The 19,016-nt window shown below is 42.6% G+C and overlaps 1 protein-coding gene across 3 annotated transcripts in view; it reads right to left on the bottom strand.

Moving 5' to 3' along the window:
• Nucleotides 1–293: 293 nt before the first annotated feature.
• The window catches only part of ELMO1 (engulfment and cell motility 1), a 578,694-nt gene continuing 559,971 nt past the window's right edge, over nucleotides 294–19,016 (bottom strand). For all 3 annotated transcript variants that reach the window (XM_032642958.1, XM_032642959.1, XM_032642960.1), the window contains 3 exons: nucleotides 18,129–18,211; nucleotides 7,181–7,258; nucleotides 294–1,708 (listed from right to left, as the gene is read on the bottom strand). In XM_032642958.1, coding sequence (XP_032498849.1) covers nucleotides 1,508–1,708; nucleotides 7,181–7,258; nucleotides 18,129–18,211 — 362 coding nt within the window. In that variant the 3' untranslated portion in view covers nucleotides 294–1,507. The remainder of the gene's footprint in view (nucleotides 1,709–7,180; nucleotides 7,259–18,128; nucleotides 18,212–19,016) is intronic.

Here is a 19,016-nt window from a genome sequence, read left to right as displayed (position 1 = left end):
CAGTGTAAAATGAATAGATCGTATTATTACACAGTGGGTCTGATTTTTTTTAGATGACTTGAGGTGGTCTTCTTAGAAGGATCATTCTTTACTGATATGCAGAGCCTATGGTGACACAGCAATGGTCAGGAGTCCCCTAGGCCAGTGCTTTTCCAACCTGAATATGCACGTGCGTCCCCTGACCCTGCAGGGCTGGGGTGAGGTTTAAGATTCTGCATTTCTGACAAGCTCACAGATGATGCTCATGCCTGGGCAGCAAGAACCTAAATGACCAAATCAAAACACCGGCCCCACAACTCATCACAATTAATTTTATTCCACAGCATGTTTAGGGGAATGTTATTCTCAGGAAGAGGTTTAGGATTCAAATAATTAAAAAAAAAAAACAAAACCCTGGAAAGTACACACCTTTATGTATCTTTTCTTTTCATTAAATATATATCTGTTTGGCAAAAAATGTTAGACTCTTTTGTACAAAAACAAAGCAAAGAAAAAAAATAACCAAAAAAACATAACCCATCCCCCCCCAAACCAACAACCCTGAACCCTTGCAAACTGTCAATACCTGTAATAATTACAACGATGTAAACTTGGATATTTGACCATCCTGTGGAAACCTGTGCTCAGCAGAACCACCAGGAGAAGGACCACCAAACCCTTCGATAAGCAACTGCCTCTCATCGGGGCTTTTAGATTTAGTACATTAGAGATGGAGCAAGGGGACTGGTTTCACCATTTGTGCTTTCAGCTAAGGCGCTGGAAGGGTGTGTGGCAATGAAGAGGGCAGGTCTGGGCTGGGGCAGGGAGAGGAAAGCCAAGACTAGCTGGGAGGCAGGAAGGGTGGTCGCAGTCACAGGGCAGACGTGAAGTGGCCATGGGACCCACGGACTGTGGAGACCCAGCCCTGGGAAGAACTAGGAAGAAGCTTCTGCTGTTGCTCTTGGGACCAGAGAGGAACAGGGCAGGCAAAGGCCGGGATGTGGGAGGGAGGGGGTTTGGAAGCAGATTTCAATTCACATGGAAGTGGTGGTGTGAGCGGACTCTAGAGAGCAGGGGAACGAGGAGGTGTTTGGTCTTCTCAAGCAGCTAGACTGTTTCTTCCAGACACAGGCCTCGGGCACACCCCTGGGTCTGGCTGTAGGTTTGGGGGCGGTCTGGTGCTGCTGGCTTTCAGCCTCCAGGAGGGGAGGGCTTGCCTGCTGGGATGAAGATGGAAGGGCCCTCTGGCTCTCTTACTGGCGGTGGGTTTTGCTTTTCTCCCACCTTAGGCTGCAGCAACGGGAGGTGACCTAAAGCATCAGAGTCTAGAAATGGAATCAGGGCGGTGAGCAGGACGCCAGGGAGGGGCAGGAAGACGCCGGGGCTAGAGGCGTTGGGGCCAAAGGAAACGTGGACCACAGCTTTCCTCTACCACAGTGGATTCCAAGGCATGGGAGCGTTTTCATTCTTCTCTCCTGTTAGCTAGCTCTTCCAGTTTTGGAGGGGGAGCTTCTGGGCCCCGAGCGCTTCAGTTACAGTCATAGACAAAGTCATAGTTGCTGGGCTCCTTGGGGATGGGTGGAGGTGCGTCGGGGATCTGAATGTTTTCCAGGTCCAGGAGGCGGAGCTTGATTTCCATGCTGAGCAGCGTGTCCAAGTCATTCCTCGTCAGGTCACTCATCATATCTTTCCCCAGCAGCGCATTCAGCCCATCTGTCCAGATACAGTACTGGTGGGAAGGGAGGTGACAATGAGAACTACTGATGACAATAACAAGAGGAGAAACAATAGCTAACACTTACTGATCACTCAGGATGGTCTAGGCTCTGTGCTCAGTGCTTTGCCTACATCATCCTTTAACACGCACAGCATGTCTATAAAGCTGACACGTCTGGTAGCATCTCTGTTTTACAGATGAGGGAACTGAGGTGGTGAGAAATTAAGTCATTTGGTAGTACGTGGAGGGGGTGGGATCTGAACTTACGCAATCTGCTTCCAGTGCCTGCACTCTTCTGTGCCCATGATGCCTCCCTGTGGCGCAGCAGGAGGGTCTGGGTTTTCGTGCCTGTGCAACATAGTATCTCTAACATCCCACCAGTGAGTCAGTGAGTTTAAGGTATTGGTAGAATATATCCCAACACTCCTGGACTCGACATCATCAGGTAAAGCTTGCTTCTTTCCTCATTCCAAGTATGGTTCCCAGTCTAATAGCTCATCTCTGCCTATCCTGTCTGATTCCCAGCACCCACGATGACAGCCCAATGGTAGTCCCACCTTTGCATTTCTTAGCAAAAGGTCTAGGAAATATCTGAGTGCTGCCCAATGTCTGGTGGGCAAAGTGGCTAAAATTATTGGGTGATCTTAACGGAAGGTGGCTCGGCTGCTGGTCTAGGGACCCCTTCTGCCTGGGTCTCCAGGTTCCAAGGATTTTCTCCTCCAGGTCTCTGGAGCCTGGTCCCTGGGCACATCCCCTGTTTTGGAAAGCACTCCATAGTACCCAACCAAGAGTTTGGTTCTTCCCCTCTCATTAAAATTAATCGTGTCCTTTGCCTCTCCAGTAGACTAGGAACTGTGCTCCGTTTATCTAAGGACCTGCCTTGCTTTTGTCAGTTTCCCTCCAGAGGCTGAAACCCTGCCCTGCCCTGGTATTAGAGCCATGATACCTGGTGGAAGAACTGGCCCCTGCTGCCCGCATCTCAGAAACATGCCTGCATTCTGGATGCTCTGCTTGCTCACCTTTTAGGATGTCCTAGTCCTATATAGGACCTCTTTGAGAGCAATTTCTCTGCTTTTCCTGTGGGACTGGTCTTCCTTCTAGAACACGCTCTAGATTCCCCCCTCTCTTGCCCTCACTGGGTCAAGCTGCAATTCCAGATCCTACTTAGCTTGTCCTTTGCACTGTGGTTACCTGGGCTATGTTCCAAAATACGATAGCAGATCTCAACATAAAAGTGCTACAAGACGGCAAGCACTACACAGATCTCAAGTCACAGTGAGGTGACAGACATCTACCACGACGCACACTGGTGGCACCACTTTTCAAGCCAAGGAGGTGTACCATGGGCATATCACGAGGCCCGTGTCCGAGTAGCGCGGCCCTGAACTGTAGAGCTTTGGTTCTGCCTTGGCTGCGGGATCTCAGCCAAAGCCTTTAACCTATCTAAACATCAGTTGAGTGCTAAAGGATTTCTGGAAGTATTAGCATCCTCATGGACACCTTAGATAGATTCCGAACACATTGAAACATTCGTTTCCTCAGAAATAACTTTAATAAAAATAGATACCCAGGTCCTACCCTGCAGATCCTGATCTTATGGATCTTGGGTCAGGAAATTTTATTTGGAAAAGCTTCTAGCTAATTCTGATGTACCTCCAGGTATGGGCACCACTGAACCCCATGCTCTTTAAGGCCCCTTTCAGCTCTGGCACTATTTCACTGTAAATCCCTACGTGCTGGGGATTACTGCTTTTTGTGCACAGCTTTCCCAGTCCTGGCTGGCTTCCTAGTACAGATTAATTTAACCCACAGGAACACTTCTGTGGTGCTTTTCTTTTGAGAAGCAGCAAGTACAGAAAATTTTATTAAAAAATACATCAACCAATAAATAAGAACTCTGTAGTACTGAATCTGAGTTGGAAGTATCAATACGAACTTACAGTGTATTTTATCTTTAAAAAAACATAACTCCAAGCTCTGTCTACAAAAAACCTGAAAATAATGACCAACGCAGTAGTGACAGGCACACCTAATGTCCAGATTCTGGTCGCTAAATACCAAAAGGAGCCAAAGCTCCACAGAGAAAAGGTAGGAAATGTACAAGATGAACCTGGAATATCTTGTCATGCCAGAATGCCTGAAAGCTGCCAAAGACATCTGTCAATAGAACTCAGAAGCTAACCAGAAGGTGTTCCTTCTTTCTCTAGGTAATTTGGACACTGATAATGACAATAACTGCAACCTATTGATATACAAATACGTTAAATCCATAACTTCATAATGATACCCAAACACCAAACATCCTTCACTGGCCTCCTTTGAAGATGCTCATGATTTTGAAAACTGGTCAAGAGAGTCAAGCATTATCCTGCCTATCATATGTACACTGTTTAACCTCAGGGTAACCAAAGAGTTGATGAGGCCAGTTTCTCTTTATGTAACTACAATAGAATTGGAATATCAACCTTTTCCAAAGTCTAATAGATCCAAGGATCTGGGCGATAATCATCAATGGCTGCAAACATTTCCCAAAGAGAGACAACCAGACATCATGGAAGAATACAACACTACTGCTGCTTAAAGTAGAGCCTGAATCGTCTAACTATCGCTTAATAGGAAATACAGGATGCAGATAAACACGTGAAATGATAGAGCAGGTTATGGTAGGCAGAACAGTACCCTCCTTTGAAATAAGACCATGTCCTAATCCCTGGAACCCGTGAGTATGTTAAGTTACATGGTGAAGGGAATTAAGACTGCTAACCATCTGATCTTAAAACAGGGATTTTTATCTGGGATTATCTAGGTGGGCCCAATGTAATCACAAAGGTCCTTAAAAGTGGAAGAGGGAGACAGAGCAGGAGTGAGAGAGAGGGAGATTTGAGTATGGAAGAGGCGGTCAGAATGATGCGGTGTGAGGACTCGACCCGCCGTTACTGAGACGGGTGGAGGTGAGGAAGGAGTGAGGAAATGGATTATCCCCTAGTCCAGAAAGGAGTTCAGCTCTGTCGATACCTTGAGTTTAGCCCAGAAAGACCTGCATCTGACTTCTGATCTCCAGAATTGTAAGATAATACATTTATGTTGCTTTAAGTCACTAAATTTGTGGTAATTTGTTACAGCAGCCAAGGACACTAATACACAGAATTAAAATCAGCGAAATCTAGACTATTGACTATGCTACCAAACAGATGAGCTGGTTTTTTCAATGAATAAATTGCAAGGAAATAAAACACATGCACATGTTCATGAGAGAAGGAGAGAGGAACCTATAGATTCAAGGAAGCTGAAGAAACACGTGAACCAATTGTTATGTATGGATCTTATGTGGATTCTGATCTGAACAAAGTATAAAAGAAAAAAAGAAAACCAGAGATGAGACAGTTGGAGAAATCTGAAAACTGACTGTAAATCGTGGTATTAAAACGTTATAAAATTGGGTGTGATCGTGGTATGATAGTTATGTTTCCAAGTGGACTCTTTATTATTTAGAGATGCACATGGGAATATTTACAAATAAAACGATATGATATCTGGATGAGCTTCGAAAATAATCTGGAGTGTTGTGGCAGATGGGTGTGAGTGAGGGTATAGGTGAAACCTAATTGGCCATGAGATGATAATTGCTGAAGCTGGGGATGGGCACTGGCAGGAAGTCATGGGTCCAGGTCCTGCTTTCCTCCTTCCAAGCTACACAGTGCAGGGGTCAAAGAGAAAGTGTTTCTGGAACAAGACCCCCATGGTTTAAATCCAAGCTCTATCACTTACTGCTTGTTTCGTCTTGGACAAGTTTCTTAACCTCTCTGTGCCTCATTTCCCTTTTTTATAAAATGGGAATAACGTTAGTTTGTTCCTTAAGAGTTACAGAATGAGGATTAAGAGAGGTGAAGCACATAAAGCATTGAATGGTCCCTGGTGCAGAGTATTCCGGTTATAATTACTATTATCAGTACTATTGTCGAGTTATTCAATTTTGGGAGGCCTCTCTCTCCCCCTTTGATAAACAAGGATATCTGTGACAGAACTTTCCATTTTATGGAGTGATTATGCAAATAAAATGAGGTAGTAGATACGGAAGTGGTCTGAAGAATACTTTTAATTTACACAAGTGTATGGCATTTTTCTCCTCACTACATCGGTAAAAAATGGCAGATATGAATAAAAATTTGGCACTCCCAGAACATTTATCCTTATCTGGAATTAATGTATACTGGGAGAAACCGCGTTGTATAGATTTAAATAGCATCCACAGTTCTACCATTTGAAGTAGTTTCCTATACATCCGTATATATCTTGAATACGGTGGCCTGTGTACAACCACAATTTTATTTAAAAAGAGAAATGGTAGGACACAGTGTGTATTTTCAGGAAGATGAAGACAAAGTCATCCCCTTCTGTGAACGAAATGTCAAGTAACACAGAATTATATTTAAGTGCCGCTCTAAATGCAGGATTTGCATATAATCTTTCTCCTCTCTTTGGGATGTACAATTTTATTCAAAAGCTTCAAACCAGTGAAAACCAAATACAGAATAACTTCTAAATGAGCTAAGTCTCCCAGGGGAAATGGGGAACAAAATTCAAATTCTATTAAAACGTTCCTTCCTTTCTAAAGCTTTTATGTAACCACATGCACAACAAAAATTTGAATGGTATCATCTAAAAATAAGAGTTTCAAGCATGATGTTGGGTTCTAGTTTACAAGAGAAAAAGTTAAATCAACCAGAGCTGCTACTTCATCTTACAAATGCATTTTCCTGGATTTATGCTAAATATTTTAAATATAGCTGACAGTATGATTCAAGAAGAGAAACAAATTATACATATAACAAGATGTCAAAAGGAATAAAAGCATCTCAAAAATAAAATTCCAACAGCAGAGACAGCCCTAAACCTCTTAAAATAACTTACAGAAACATGGCAAAAAACCTACTCCATCAAATGTTTTAAAGAATAGAAATAAGTTTATCATGGGAAAATTCTGGCCCAAAGCTAAATATTCAAGGAAAACCAAAGCTATAAGCCAGGGCTGATACTTCCTCTGGGTTAACAATTATGCCCTTACTGAGTATGAAGCATGTGTACATTCTTCTTCTTTACCATAAACTCTTTATTTTTATTTTTTAAGTTTTTATTTATTTTTTGGCCACGCCATGTGGCATGTGGGATCTTAGTTCCCCAACCAGGGATCGAACCCACGCCCACTGCAGTGGAAGCGCGGAGTCTTCACCACTGGACTGCCAGGGAAGTCCTTACCAAAAACTCTTGATCAAGCTAAGAAGAAGTTGAATCTGTTACAACTTGCAGTTTTTCGAGAGGTTCCTGTTCTATTCCAAGTCAACAAGATGTACCTTTGCTCGTGATTTTTCTCAGGTAGACATTTTAAAAAAATGAAATTCCTTTCTTCCCAATATTTTTTACCTGCTTGTTTCTCTGGAGAAAATACGACGTTCTCTCATAAATTAACCCCACTGAGACCCTTACCTCATGCTTGTCAGGAGCTATGAAGTTCAGCTGGCAGTTTGAGTCATACAAGATCGAGAAAGCAAGTTCAAGCACCTCCTAAGAGAGATTAGAGAAAACAGCACACTGAGGAAAGTTGACACATCTGTTTTGTAGTCACAAATGGCTGCAGATTGAACATGGAATAGTGCCTACAGTGTGTCCAGGCAAGAGGAGCAGCCGTGAGGCTGACAGGAGGAAGGAGCATGTTTTTCAAGGTTCACAGCACATTTCCTTCTCTCTGTTCAGGGGGAGTCTGCGTGAACCATCTCATTTAATTCTCAAGACAGTGCATGGAGCACATGTTATCATTCCCCTTTTATGCAAAGGAGCTCAGAGAGGTTAAGTGAGTTGTCCAAGGCCACATATCCCCAAAGCTGTGCTACTCTCCTATCTTCAGCATCCCCCTCCCGGGGAGACCATGAAAAACAGGAAACTCCTTCCCAATCAGCAGCATTACGGGCCGCTCTATCTTCTATCATTTCCAAACAGACAGGTGTCCGTAGGGGTATGAACTTGCTAAAACATGGAAGCTGCGTAGGAGGTAATGAGGCTTCTGGATGAATTCATTATCTGTAGGTAACACGTCTGCCCTTTGACCTCTGAACTACTGTAGAGCAAAGGCTACACAAAACCTAGTTTTATCCTATAGTGGCTGCAGGGTATAAAGGAGAGCATGGGCCCAAGTGGCAGAATAGCTGGGGCTCATTCATTGGTGAGTGTTCGTTCGAATGTCTGGGTTCATTCATAATACAGACTATGAGACAGACCCCCAGGACCAAGGACTAAGTGACACTGTCATTTCATTGTAGCTGAATGACCTTGGCTGAGACACTCAGCGTCATGCCTAATATGTATGTTAATATATGCTTCTCGAATTGTATGCACTGTGCAATATTGGATACTATGGTTTTTCTATTGGACTGACAGCAGGGTACAACCTATGCAAGACGAGAGTCATTGCACAGCTCAACACCCTAACAACTCCTCATTTGGAGGGAAGGGCCAAATGAGTCCACATCGGCGCTTTGCATCACTGTAACACACGTGCTAACCTTCCTTCTCTGGGTCTATTAGGCGCCACTGGCGACCGCCCCTTTCTCTTGTGCTATGATCTGGGAGCTGCACTCTCAGTAACTACCCACAGGCGTTCTTTCTTGGGGAGGTAGATCGCTCCACATCACTCTCTGCCTCAACATCTGTCAGAGGATTTGCCTTTGGCCAGTAAGTCACAGCAAGAATACCCCCAGAAAGAAGACAGCAGGCAGAAAGATGAGGTCAATGCCTTCAGATTTCGGATGAGAAAGAATTCTTCCAAGTGAACTCCAAAGGCCCAGCATTAGCTGGATGCCTCTCCTGACACAGCAAACCATCAGGCTATTTGTGGCTCTCGTGAATTTTAATCTGTGTCTGGCTCACCTCTAGCTGTCCCATCATTAAGGGAAAGCAGCTCTTGTTCTGAGCCCAGACGTACCAGTATCTCATACTCTTAGGGCATCCTCGCCCTACCAGAAATAGAAACAAGTGAAGGAAAGAATGCTGAGTCATAGAATGGGATCTGTTCTGCAAAACTACCCCCCTCTGCATATTTCATTTTTTAAAAAATTTATTTTTGGTTGTGTTGGGTCTTCGTTGCTGCGCGTGGGCTTTCTCTAGCTGCGGTGAGCCGGGGCTACTCTTTGTTGCAGTGTGCGGCTTCTCGTTGCAGTGGCTTCTCTCGTTGCGGAGCACAGGCTCTAGGCACGCGGGCTTCAGTAGTTGTGGCACACAGGCTCAGTAGTTGTGGCTTGTGGGCTCTAGAGCGTAGGCTCAGGAGTGTGGCGCAGGGCTTAGTTGCTCCGCGGCATGTGGGATCTTCCCAGACCAGGGATCGAACCCGTGTCCCCTGCTTTGGCAGGCGGATTCTTAACCCCTGCACTACCAGGGAAGTTCCTGTATTTTTCATTTTTTTCTTCCTTAGGATTCCATTCAAGCCTGCCCAGTTAAGATCAATAATGTTAAAAAAGAGTTTGCCAAAACAAACAAACAAAAACAATTTTCCCATAAGTTTGGCATCTCTTTTGGGTCTTTTAGTTTATAATGAAAATGGTCATGGGCCCTAGTAGTGGTACCATAATTGGTGTCATCCTTTTAAAAAAGTCAGTAAGGCAATCCATATCAAGAACCAGGGGTCCCACTCCCGGGGTTATTCCTAAAGAAAATTCAAAAGGAAGCAAAAGCTGTATATATCATTACCTGTAAGAACATAATATGAGAAACTAAATAAATGTCCTCCCTTCCTTGGGTAAACCATCAAAAAAAATCACAAATTAGCAACCCAGAGAAATACGTGCAGTCAGGCATTCAGTATAATTATGAAAATCTGATCTTAAGTGAAAAAAAGCAAGAGAAATGAACACTATATACATATAAATCACAATTATGAACAATGTCTTCCTGTGGTTGGAAACTGGAAGCAAATTGTGAAATGAAAATAATTATGTTAAGGTGCTAGGATCACAGGTGACTTATTTTCTTTTAAAAAACTGAAAACATTTTTTCAACAAAATGTTAAGCTCTAATCTCATAAATTCATAAAGACTGTTCTTAGATGAGAAACACTGATATAGATGATGATTTCTTTACTAATCTCAGTGTCATTCATTAGGAAAAGTCTTTGACTCATACTTGAGAGACTGGAGAGAAAGGAGAAGACAGGCTTTGCTTTTGGACACCCAGTCAGTACATTACAGCAGCACCACGTGACCTTCGGAGGTCAACAGGAAAAGGTGAAACTGACAATGGATTTCCGGCTGACGTTGGACCATGACTGCCACTTTGCTTAGGGCAGGCGCATGGCTAATCCATCCCCTTGCTTACGACAGCAGGTGTGGGCATCACCAGAGCCCAGACGTGGCCTCTTGACTAGGTGCTGAAGTCACTCGAGACCAGAGTGTCAGCGTGGTTGTCCTTGGTGACACTTTCTCTTCTGCAGGGCAGGGAGGGAGCAGAAAGAAAAAGGAGGGGGCCTCAAACTTTGGGTTTTGCCCTTCTAAGGCATTTAGCAGTGAAGACATGAATGAGTGGAGCTGTCATGACCTAGATTTCTGATAAACACAGGGAGGAAAGAGGAAATTCGTGAGAATATCATTCCCCACTTTAATTTCACCAAAGCTGCCTGGGAGGGGTTGGAGGAATTACTTCTCTGACCCGCATGACTGCGTTAAAGGCTGCTATCACTTATAACGAGTTTCACTGACGTCCCTGGCCGGCTGTCATTGAGGCATCAGTGGAGGTCAGCTCTCCAGCACTTTGAGCAAGCAGACTGAGGAGCTGGGAGCGGTGGCGTCTCAGGCTAACACTCCAGAAGCTGCCACCTGTCCACACTGTCTGTGAGGGAGAGAGGTGCCAGGAGATGGTGGAGTAAGCAGTCATGGATCTGGGGCAGTGTCCCCCTCAGGGGCTCCTTGTCACACACCACAACACTTTCTTAGACATCTGATGCTCTGGGGCTTTGCTACTCGCTACCTAAGGTCTTGTATTCCCTCTGGACTTAAGTCAGTGGAGAATCACGTCCAGGAGCAGCTTATTTCCATCCTCTGCTCCACTAATGCACATCTCCCACCTCACCATGTGGAGGAAGGCCTGGGATAAGTGAGTTCTGGGGTTAGAGGATACGGGAGGAACTGATCCTATGGTCTCTGACCCCATATTCAACCCTCTAGCCCTGGGACTAGAGACAAGGCATGTGGGGTCAGGGCATGATGGTGCCTTGGTTTGGGGATTGCCATCTTCCAGGGGTCAGATGATGGCTTGACTGAATACGAGAGTAGAGTTTTAGACAACATATTTTCGGTGTATAGCGTTGGCCGCCATTCCTTACGTTGCTTTGGGTGACTTGCCTCATTTGGCCATCTCGCCTGGCATTCACTTTAATTATGTTGGCTCTCCACTATCTATCTACGTTATCTTGAGGTCAAAGAATTGTGATTAAAGGTGCAGGATATAACTTGGCATGTGTGTGTACTAAATATAGCCAGAGAACTAGATATCATAGCTATGAAGCATTGTTGCTCATCTGTATATCTATGAGTTTGAGTTTACATTTTAGAAGGCAAACTCAATCATTCATATAGTGAATAATAAGATAGGATCTTGCCTTCTATAAGCAGCTATAATGTTCTGGTCCCCAGCTATCTTAGCATGATCAGCCAGTAGTTCTCTAACCCATTTTCTTCTCTCTGTCCCCACCAATCCTGTACTCTGAATTCAATGTTTCTCAATCAGAGGATGTACTTTTACATGTCAAAAGGCCCCACGTGCCTTTTCACATATTGTTTCCTCCTCCTAGAAAGTCTTCCCCTCACTTCTCCTTTTCAAAAGCCAGCTCAGACATCATTTCCTCCACCAGCTTTCTCAAGTCTCCCAGGCTCTCCTGGTATTTAAATTTACTGGGGCATAGGCAACACTGGATTGTAATTTCATGTTGATACTTAAGTCTTGTATCTGTTAGACACCCAAGGACAGGCGCCAGGTCGTATTTATCTTTGGATTCCCAGCACCCGGCACAGGCCTGGTATAAAGAAGATACTCAATACATGATGAGTATGAATGGTGAAACGAAGTAAATCTGAATAAAAGGCTTTTTGGTTAAGACCAGGCTTTTCAAGCTGAGGCTAGAACATCAGCTTCTAGTATAATCTGCTTCTTATTTCAGGTACATGAAATCATACTGGAAAAATAAAAGCTGGGCTCTGGACATGGTGAGCTTCAAGCTTCTTTCATGTCAAATATATTCCTATCCCTTTCACTGAGACGTGGTCATATCTTCCCTCTGGGGATTACATGTTAACTGTTTAACTCTTAAGGCCCAAATCAGTGGGATAAGTACCAGGAATGCCCACTTTCAAAGATATGGCGACAAATCAACTTTATTTTATGAACCACAGAGTTTAAATTTAGAATCCTTAATCCTCGAAAGTCAAATTCTTCCAATTGAATTTGCATTCACCCATGATAATTCTTTTCAAGTGTTAGACATTTCCTAAGTGTTAGACGTTTGCTAATCTCTCTGTGAAGAAGCCAACACTTCTTGTGTCCACAGAAATTTGTCTGTTGCACCAATCTCTTTTAAATACATTGGACTCTAGCTGCAGGAGGACAGGGCCATGTCTGCCTGTTCATCACTCTGTGCCCAGAGTCTTTCCTATCTCAGGTGCTCTAATGCACACTGAGTGAATGACTCCATGAGCAAGCCTTAGACCATGACTGGCATGCCAGATGTTGAATGAGTGAGAAGTACTAGCGGTTACCAACATCTTGCTATTAACAAGTGTCTGCCTTAAAGATGCTAATGTCCCAGTTTGCCCTGTTCAGTAATTAAGCTAATGGAAAGTCCTGTGGCACAAAATGTCAGAACCTACTCTCTAGTTGGAAAAGCTGAAGAGCCAGCAACACGCCTTGGGTGCTGCCCACTGCCGAGCACTGACAGACCTCCTGTAGACAGATTTTGGCCAACTCTCCTTTTAAGCTGCAGGTCTCCCCTCTCCTATCCAGAAGTCCCAGACGTAGGGAGGAGCAGGCCTCTGGAGCAATGGGGAAGGGGTGTGGGTGTGGGTGGATTGAGGAAATAAATTATTAGAACTGTGGGTTTCCTTTCTGCCTTTTGACGTTTTACCCGATGAACCAGATGTATGAATGCTATTAGCATTACAAGACAAACAATTTTCATATGCATACAAATGAAAGAGCCAGGCTGGTAGAGATACCGCTGTTTCTCTCAGCCCTCAAGGCAGCCTAGAAAAGCTGGGAGTGGCTGGAATATCTCTGCCAGTGAATCCCAGGAAGTAGCCTCCATTTGAAGTCTTATTTATGTGTTTATAGCAGTGTGCCCCATTATCCATCCATCCATCCATCTGTCCACCCACCTGTCCAATTTTCTATGTGTCATTTACAAGTTTTTTAAAAGTTTGGAAATGTCATTTACTCAGTTTGTTTTGCTGATCTCCTCTAGGGGAGAGGAATCTCCTACAAGAAGGCCAAACTACCCACACATATCCTAGGCTCCAATGAGACATCATCTCTACACCTGTTTTGATATTGGTAACTTGTATCTTCTTTCATTTTCTCTTGGTTAGTTAGGCTAGAAATTTATCAATTTTATTTATCTTTTCCAAGGACCAAGTTTTGATTTTCTCTACTGTTTTCTTATTTTCAATTTTATTCATCTCTAATATTACTATTTCTTTTCTTCTGCTTGCTTTAGGCTTAAATTGCTCTTTTTCTCTAGTTTCCTAAGGTGGAAACATTATTGATTTTAGATCCTTCCTCTTTTCTAATATATGCATTTAATAGTATAAACTTCCCTCTACACACAGCTTTCACTAAAACCCACACATTTTGATAAGTTATATTTTCATTCTACTTAGTTTAAAACATTTTGTAATTTCTCTTTAGACTTCTTCTTTAAACTATGGGTTATTTGATAGTGTGTTTTCAATTTCCAAACATTTGGGGGATTTTCCATCTATCTTTCTGTTCTTTATTACTAGTCTCATTCCATTGTGAAGTAAAACATACTTTGTATGATTGCTCTTCTTTTAAATTTGTTAAGAGGTATTTTATGGCCCAGAATGTGGTCTATCTTGGTGAATGTTTCTTGTAAGGTTGAAGAAAATGTGTATTCTGTTGTTGGGTGGATTTGTTAATTGGATGTAGTTGACTGATGGTGCTGTTCAAGTAATCAATATCCTTATTGATTTTCTTTCCACTTGATATATCAATTACTGACAGAAGGGTACCAGAATCTCCAGGATAATAATGGGTTTGTGAATGTCTCCTTTCAGTTCTCTCAAGTTGTCTCATGTATTTTGATATCTTTGTCCATCCCCTTACTTTCACCTATCTTAGTCTTTATATTTAAGTGGGTTTCTTGTAGAAAACCATATAGTTGGTCTTGCTTTTATCCACTAGGACAACGTCTGTCTTTTAATTGGTGTATTTAGACCATCGACATTTAAAATGACTATTGATATAATTAGATTATATCGGCCATGTTTGTAACTCTTTTCATGTGTTGTATTTGTTCTTTATTTTTAATTTTCTCCCTTTTCCTTGTCTTCTGTTTTGAGTATACCAATTCCTCCCTCCTATCCCTTATGACTTTGCTGTCATTCATTTCACTGATCCATATGCTATAATCATCTAACACATTTTACTATTATTATTTTAAGCAAAGAGTTATCTTTTCGATGAATTAATAAGAAAAAAATATATTTTTATTTTACCTTCACTTATTCCTTCTCTGACACTCTTCCATTCTTTATGTAGATTCAAGTTTCTAACCTATATAATTTTCCTTCTGGCTGAAGAATTTCTTGCAGAGTAGGTCTGCTGGCAATGAATTTCCTTGGTTTTGGTTATCTTAGAAGTGTTTCTCTCCTTCACCTTTGGGAAGATAATTTCACTGGATATGGAATTTTAAGGTTGTTTTTTTTTTTTAACACTAAACATTTCACTCTACTTTTCTTCTTGCTTGCATGGTTTCTGATGAGAAATCTACTTTAATTTTAATATTTGTTCTTCTACCAGTAAGGTGTTTTTCCTCCTCTGGTTTAAGATTTTCTCTTTGTCTTTGGTTTTCTTCAGTTGGAATATGATATGCCTGGGGTGTGTGTGTGTGTGTGTGTGTGTGTGTGTGTGTGTGTGTGTGTGTATGTGTGTTGGTATTTATTCTGCTTGGTATCTTATAAGCTTCCTGGATCTGTGGTTGGATATCTATCTTTAATTTTGGAAAGTTCTTGGCCATTACTGATTCAATATTTCTCCAGTTCTATTCTCTTTCTTTTGGTATTTTAATTATACATATATTATACTTTTTGCAATTGTCCCTCAGTTCTTTGATGTTCTAATTTTTTTTCCTTTTGGCATTTCAGTTTAGGAAGTTTCTACTGACTCATTGTCAAGCTCACTAATCCTTTCCTCAGCCATGTCAAGTCTACTGAAGAGCCCATTAAAAGCATACTTTATTCCACTTCTGTTACAGTACTTTTTACTTATACCCTTTCCTTTTGATTCATTTCTAGAGTTTCCACATCTCTGCTTATATTACCCATTATTCTTTCATGTTGTTTACTTTTTCCATTAGAGCCTCTAATCCTTTTAATCAGTTATTTTAAATTCTCTGTCTGATAATCCCAGCATTTGTGTCGTATTGCAGTCTGGTTCTGATGACTGCTTTGTTTTTCCAGGCTGTTTTTTAATTGCTTTTTGGCATGCTTGTAACTTCTTGTTGAAATCCAGACATGCTGTATCAGGTAATAGGAAGGGAGATACACAGACCTTTAGAGTGATGACTTATGTTAATCTAGCAAGGAATTGGGATACGTTAAATGTTTGCTATACCTGTAAGTGCCAGAGGCTTCAAATTCCTCTAGTGTCCCTGTTTTTGTCTACCCTACTGACTTTGAGCTTCCCTAAATACTCCTCCTCAGAGAGAGGTTGTATCTTGCAGAACTTTCAGGTATAATCCAGTGTTATTATTTTGGAATCTAGTGGTATAGTGGTAGGATATGGGTGAGGGATAGCACTCCATAACTTTCCAATTAAAGCTCCATCTTTTGGGGGTCCTATGTCTTGTGGCTGTCACCTTCTCAAGTGTATCTCCAGTAGTATAGCTTTCCCAGTGGCATAGCTACAGAGTTTCTTACTGATTTCCTTGAGGTTCTGACTGCTGTTGATTATATCTCCCCCCAACCCCAACCCTGTGGTTGAGATAAGAAGTCTAAAAAGGAATGCAATGGGAGAAATTCCTTTCCCCTAGCTGGGATAAAGGTTTGGAGAACAGGGCTTCGTTATGGAGAAGGCTCTGTCATATTCCATGATTACTCACCTCTTTCCCCTCCCAGAGCCATGATGGAGGTGGGGCAGTGGGGGGATGGGGGACTCTCTATAAGATCTTCACTGAGAGAATCTGCTAAGTTTACTGGAAATAAAGCCCATGAAAGTATGCCCCCACAAGACTGCAACCCCCAAGAGTTTCTCGCTCTCATACTAGCAGTCATCAGAATTGCCAGCCAAATGACCTTACAGCTTACGGCTCCAGTAGATTCTGCTTCAGGTGAGCAGATCTGGCTGTGACTCTCTGGATGTACCTGACTCTCCAGATTCCATGGCTGTGGTCTCCCCTGCAACATCAGTTCTCCTGGTAGTTCCAAGAAAATTGTTGATTTTCACTTTATTCAGTTTCTTCTTACTGTAAGGATAGGAGTGACAACTCCTAGGCTCTTTACAGGTTGGGGTGAAACCAGAGGTTCCTTCACACCTGTTTTACATAATTCGCTGTCCCAACCAGAGTGCTTGAGTCCTTGCAAGTTGCTTGGCTGCCAACTATACCCCTCCTAGCCTTCTTTAGGTTACAGACTCTTGTTGCTGCCAATTTCCTCACACCTTGTCCTGCTCGGCTCCAAGTGTTATATAACCACGGGGACCTCAGCTGGAGCTGAGCAGAGCCGGCGCTCCGTCTGTTATCAGGTGGTCTTGAAGGAAGGCGGCCCCACAGGAGGCAAAACCACGAAGGCTGGGGACTTGCGTCTTTAGTAAGGATGCTCTTCTGGTATATGATGAGCTGTTGAATCCCTACTTCCCCATATCTTGGAGAAGAAAGAAATGCTGTGTAACAGATGACCTACAGACCCCAAGGCATGCCCTTCTGTCATTCAGTGTTTTATATGATAGCACTGTGACAGGCTCGACACAGAAGGATTCATATGGACTTGAGGTGAGTTATACTCATGTAACTTAAGAAACAAAGATCTTGTTATCTGTCTCCTTGGCTGTATCCTCTCCCTGTTTTCTTCCTAAACAGTACTTTTGTAGTGCTTTTGATTTTCCTTAACCATAGATAGGGTCATCTTATGCAGACCTGGATTCACCTTCATCTTATAATGACTGAAATTACAGGGCAGGCATTATTCACTTCAACACTGATTGATAAATAGGATGTGTATAATGTTTACATTCCTCTTAGATAACGACACGGGACAATAAAGAAGCAACCCATTGATCTATGTGACATTTTTGGCTCTGAGGTGCCTGAAGCTTCCAGATGAAGCTGATTAATTTTGTTCATGGACAGATACTATGTAACACAAGATGCCAAGAAGTAAAAAATTGGCTCCCTGATGGCCCCTCCAAGGGCAAATACCTCCAAACTGGGGGCAAGGGAAATTCCTCCATCTTTTCAGAAAATGCCACCTCCCATACCCTCTGTTATGGAATGTAGGCTGTCACGGCGAACAACATGATGGGGAGGGTGAAGAATATTGCAAGGTGAAGAGTATTTAAGCAATATTCACCTCTGGGAAGATTTTCTCCCTTAAGCTGGGTTTGAACTGTTTCACAATATTTCCCATGATGCTGAAGAATATCAGGCCTTTAAAAGTTTTCTAAGATTTGTTTTGAGCCATCTAGTCTCTCCTCCCTTTCCCAGACTTCACTGAGACACCAGGCGGGTAACTAAGAAGGAGGAAACGAAAGGGATTGGGGTGGAAGTGCAGAAGGGAGAATATGAACATAAATAGAAGGTTAGGAGAGGCCCAGAGGATGGACGGAGATGAGTGGAAAAGGCTTGAGAGAAGACTGGTGACAACAGAGAGAGGGCAATTCCTAGGGCTGTACGTAGAAAGGAAGTGAGAGAATGCAAGGCATGGTGGAGATTCGACAAGTGATCAATGAGAGAAAGAATAAGACTAGGTAGGAGATGTAAAAGGAATGAGGAAAGGAAAAGGAGCCGAGTTTAAGAGATGTGTAACTGTGTGTGCGTGTGTGCACTCACACACACACACACACACACCAACCACACAAGCATAGCTACCAAAGGAGGGCTCGGCCCACTGCAGTCAGTAACTGTATTGAGCAGAGAGAACTACTTGCAATAACTCGGAAATCATACCTTGTTTTGTTTAAGGGCACCTTTCTCTTTCATATGAGGGCAGTCCTTTCCCGTCACCACAGCTTTGATATCTGCCACTGGCACTGCAATTCATAAGAGAAAATGAAAGTAACTACATCATGTGACAGCTTAAGTGTCCATAAAGTAGCAAGACTAAGCATCGAGTCTGCTGCTACGGCTGCCGTTCCCAGACACTACCGCTAGAAGAGAAAAGAGGTGAAAAGAAAAGAGAAGTCAAGCCGTGTCCAGGGCTAGGAACTAAAAAATATCCTTATATCCTGGTAAAAAGCATCCCTGGGGAGAAAAATCTATGTTCATGGTAGAATTTGGTTCAATAAAGCAAATACCTAAAAAAAAAAAAGACCAGAAACAACAACAACAAACCCATCATAGTTGCATTAAAAGTGATGGTATTAGAAGCAGCGGTAATAATCATACTAATAGTGGTACTGATACCGATTTTATGGAAGACATCTATGTGCCAGGAGCAATGCCAAATGCTTCCTACAGATGGATATCTCCTGCTACAGTTGCTACATCTCTTTAGTTTCTGAGTTTTGGATAATGAGGGGAAGTAACCATATCACAAAAAAATTTATCTGAATCTAAACCATCCCGAACTCTCATTCTCCAAATTCTCCCTCTTACCATCTCATTACTTCTCACAAGCATTCTGTGAGGCAGGTTTTATTATTCCTATTTTATGGACAATGAAATTAAACTCAATTAAAGGGAACATTCCTTTCTGATGGGAAGTGGTAGCTGGTGTTTATCTTGGAAATCCTGAGTGTAATGCAGTTTGATAAAATGATGTTATCTCTCATCCTACTCAGAACTTGGGGGAAGATAAAAGATGTGGAAAGGTTTGGGCCTTTAAAGCTTTTGTTA

The sequence above is a fragment of the Phocoena sinus genome, chromosome 9, assembly GCF_008692025.1.
Source record: "Phocoena sinus isolate mPhoSin1 chromosome 9, mPhoSin1.pri, whole genome shotgun sequence".
NCBI classification, from domain to species: domain Eukaryota; kingdom Metazoa; phylum Chordata; class Mammalia; order Artiodactyla; family Phocoenidae; genus Phocoena; species Phocoena sinus.
Note: the sequence above shows the minus strand (reverse complement) of the source record. Positions and strands in the feature narration are given on the sequence as shown.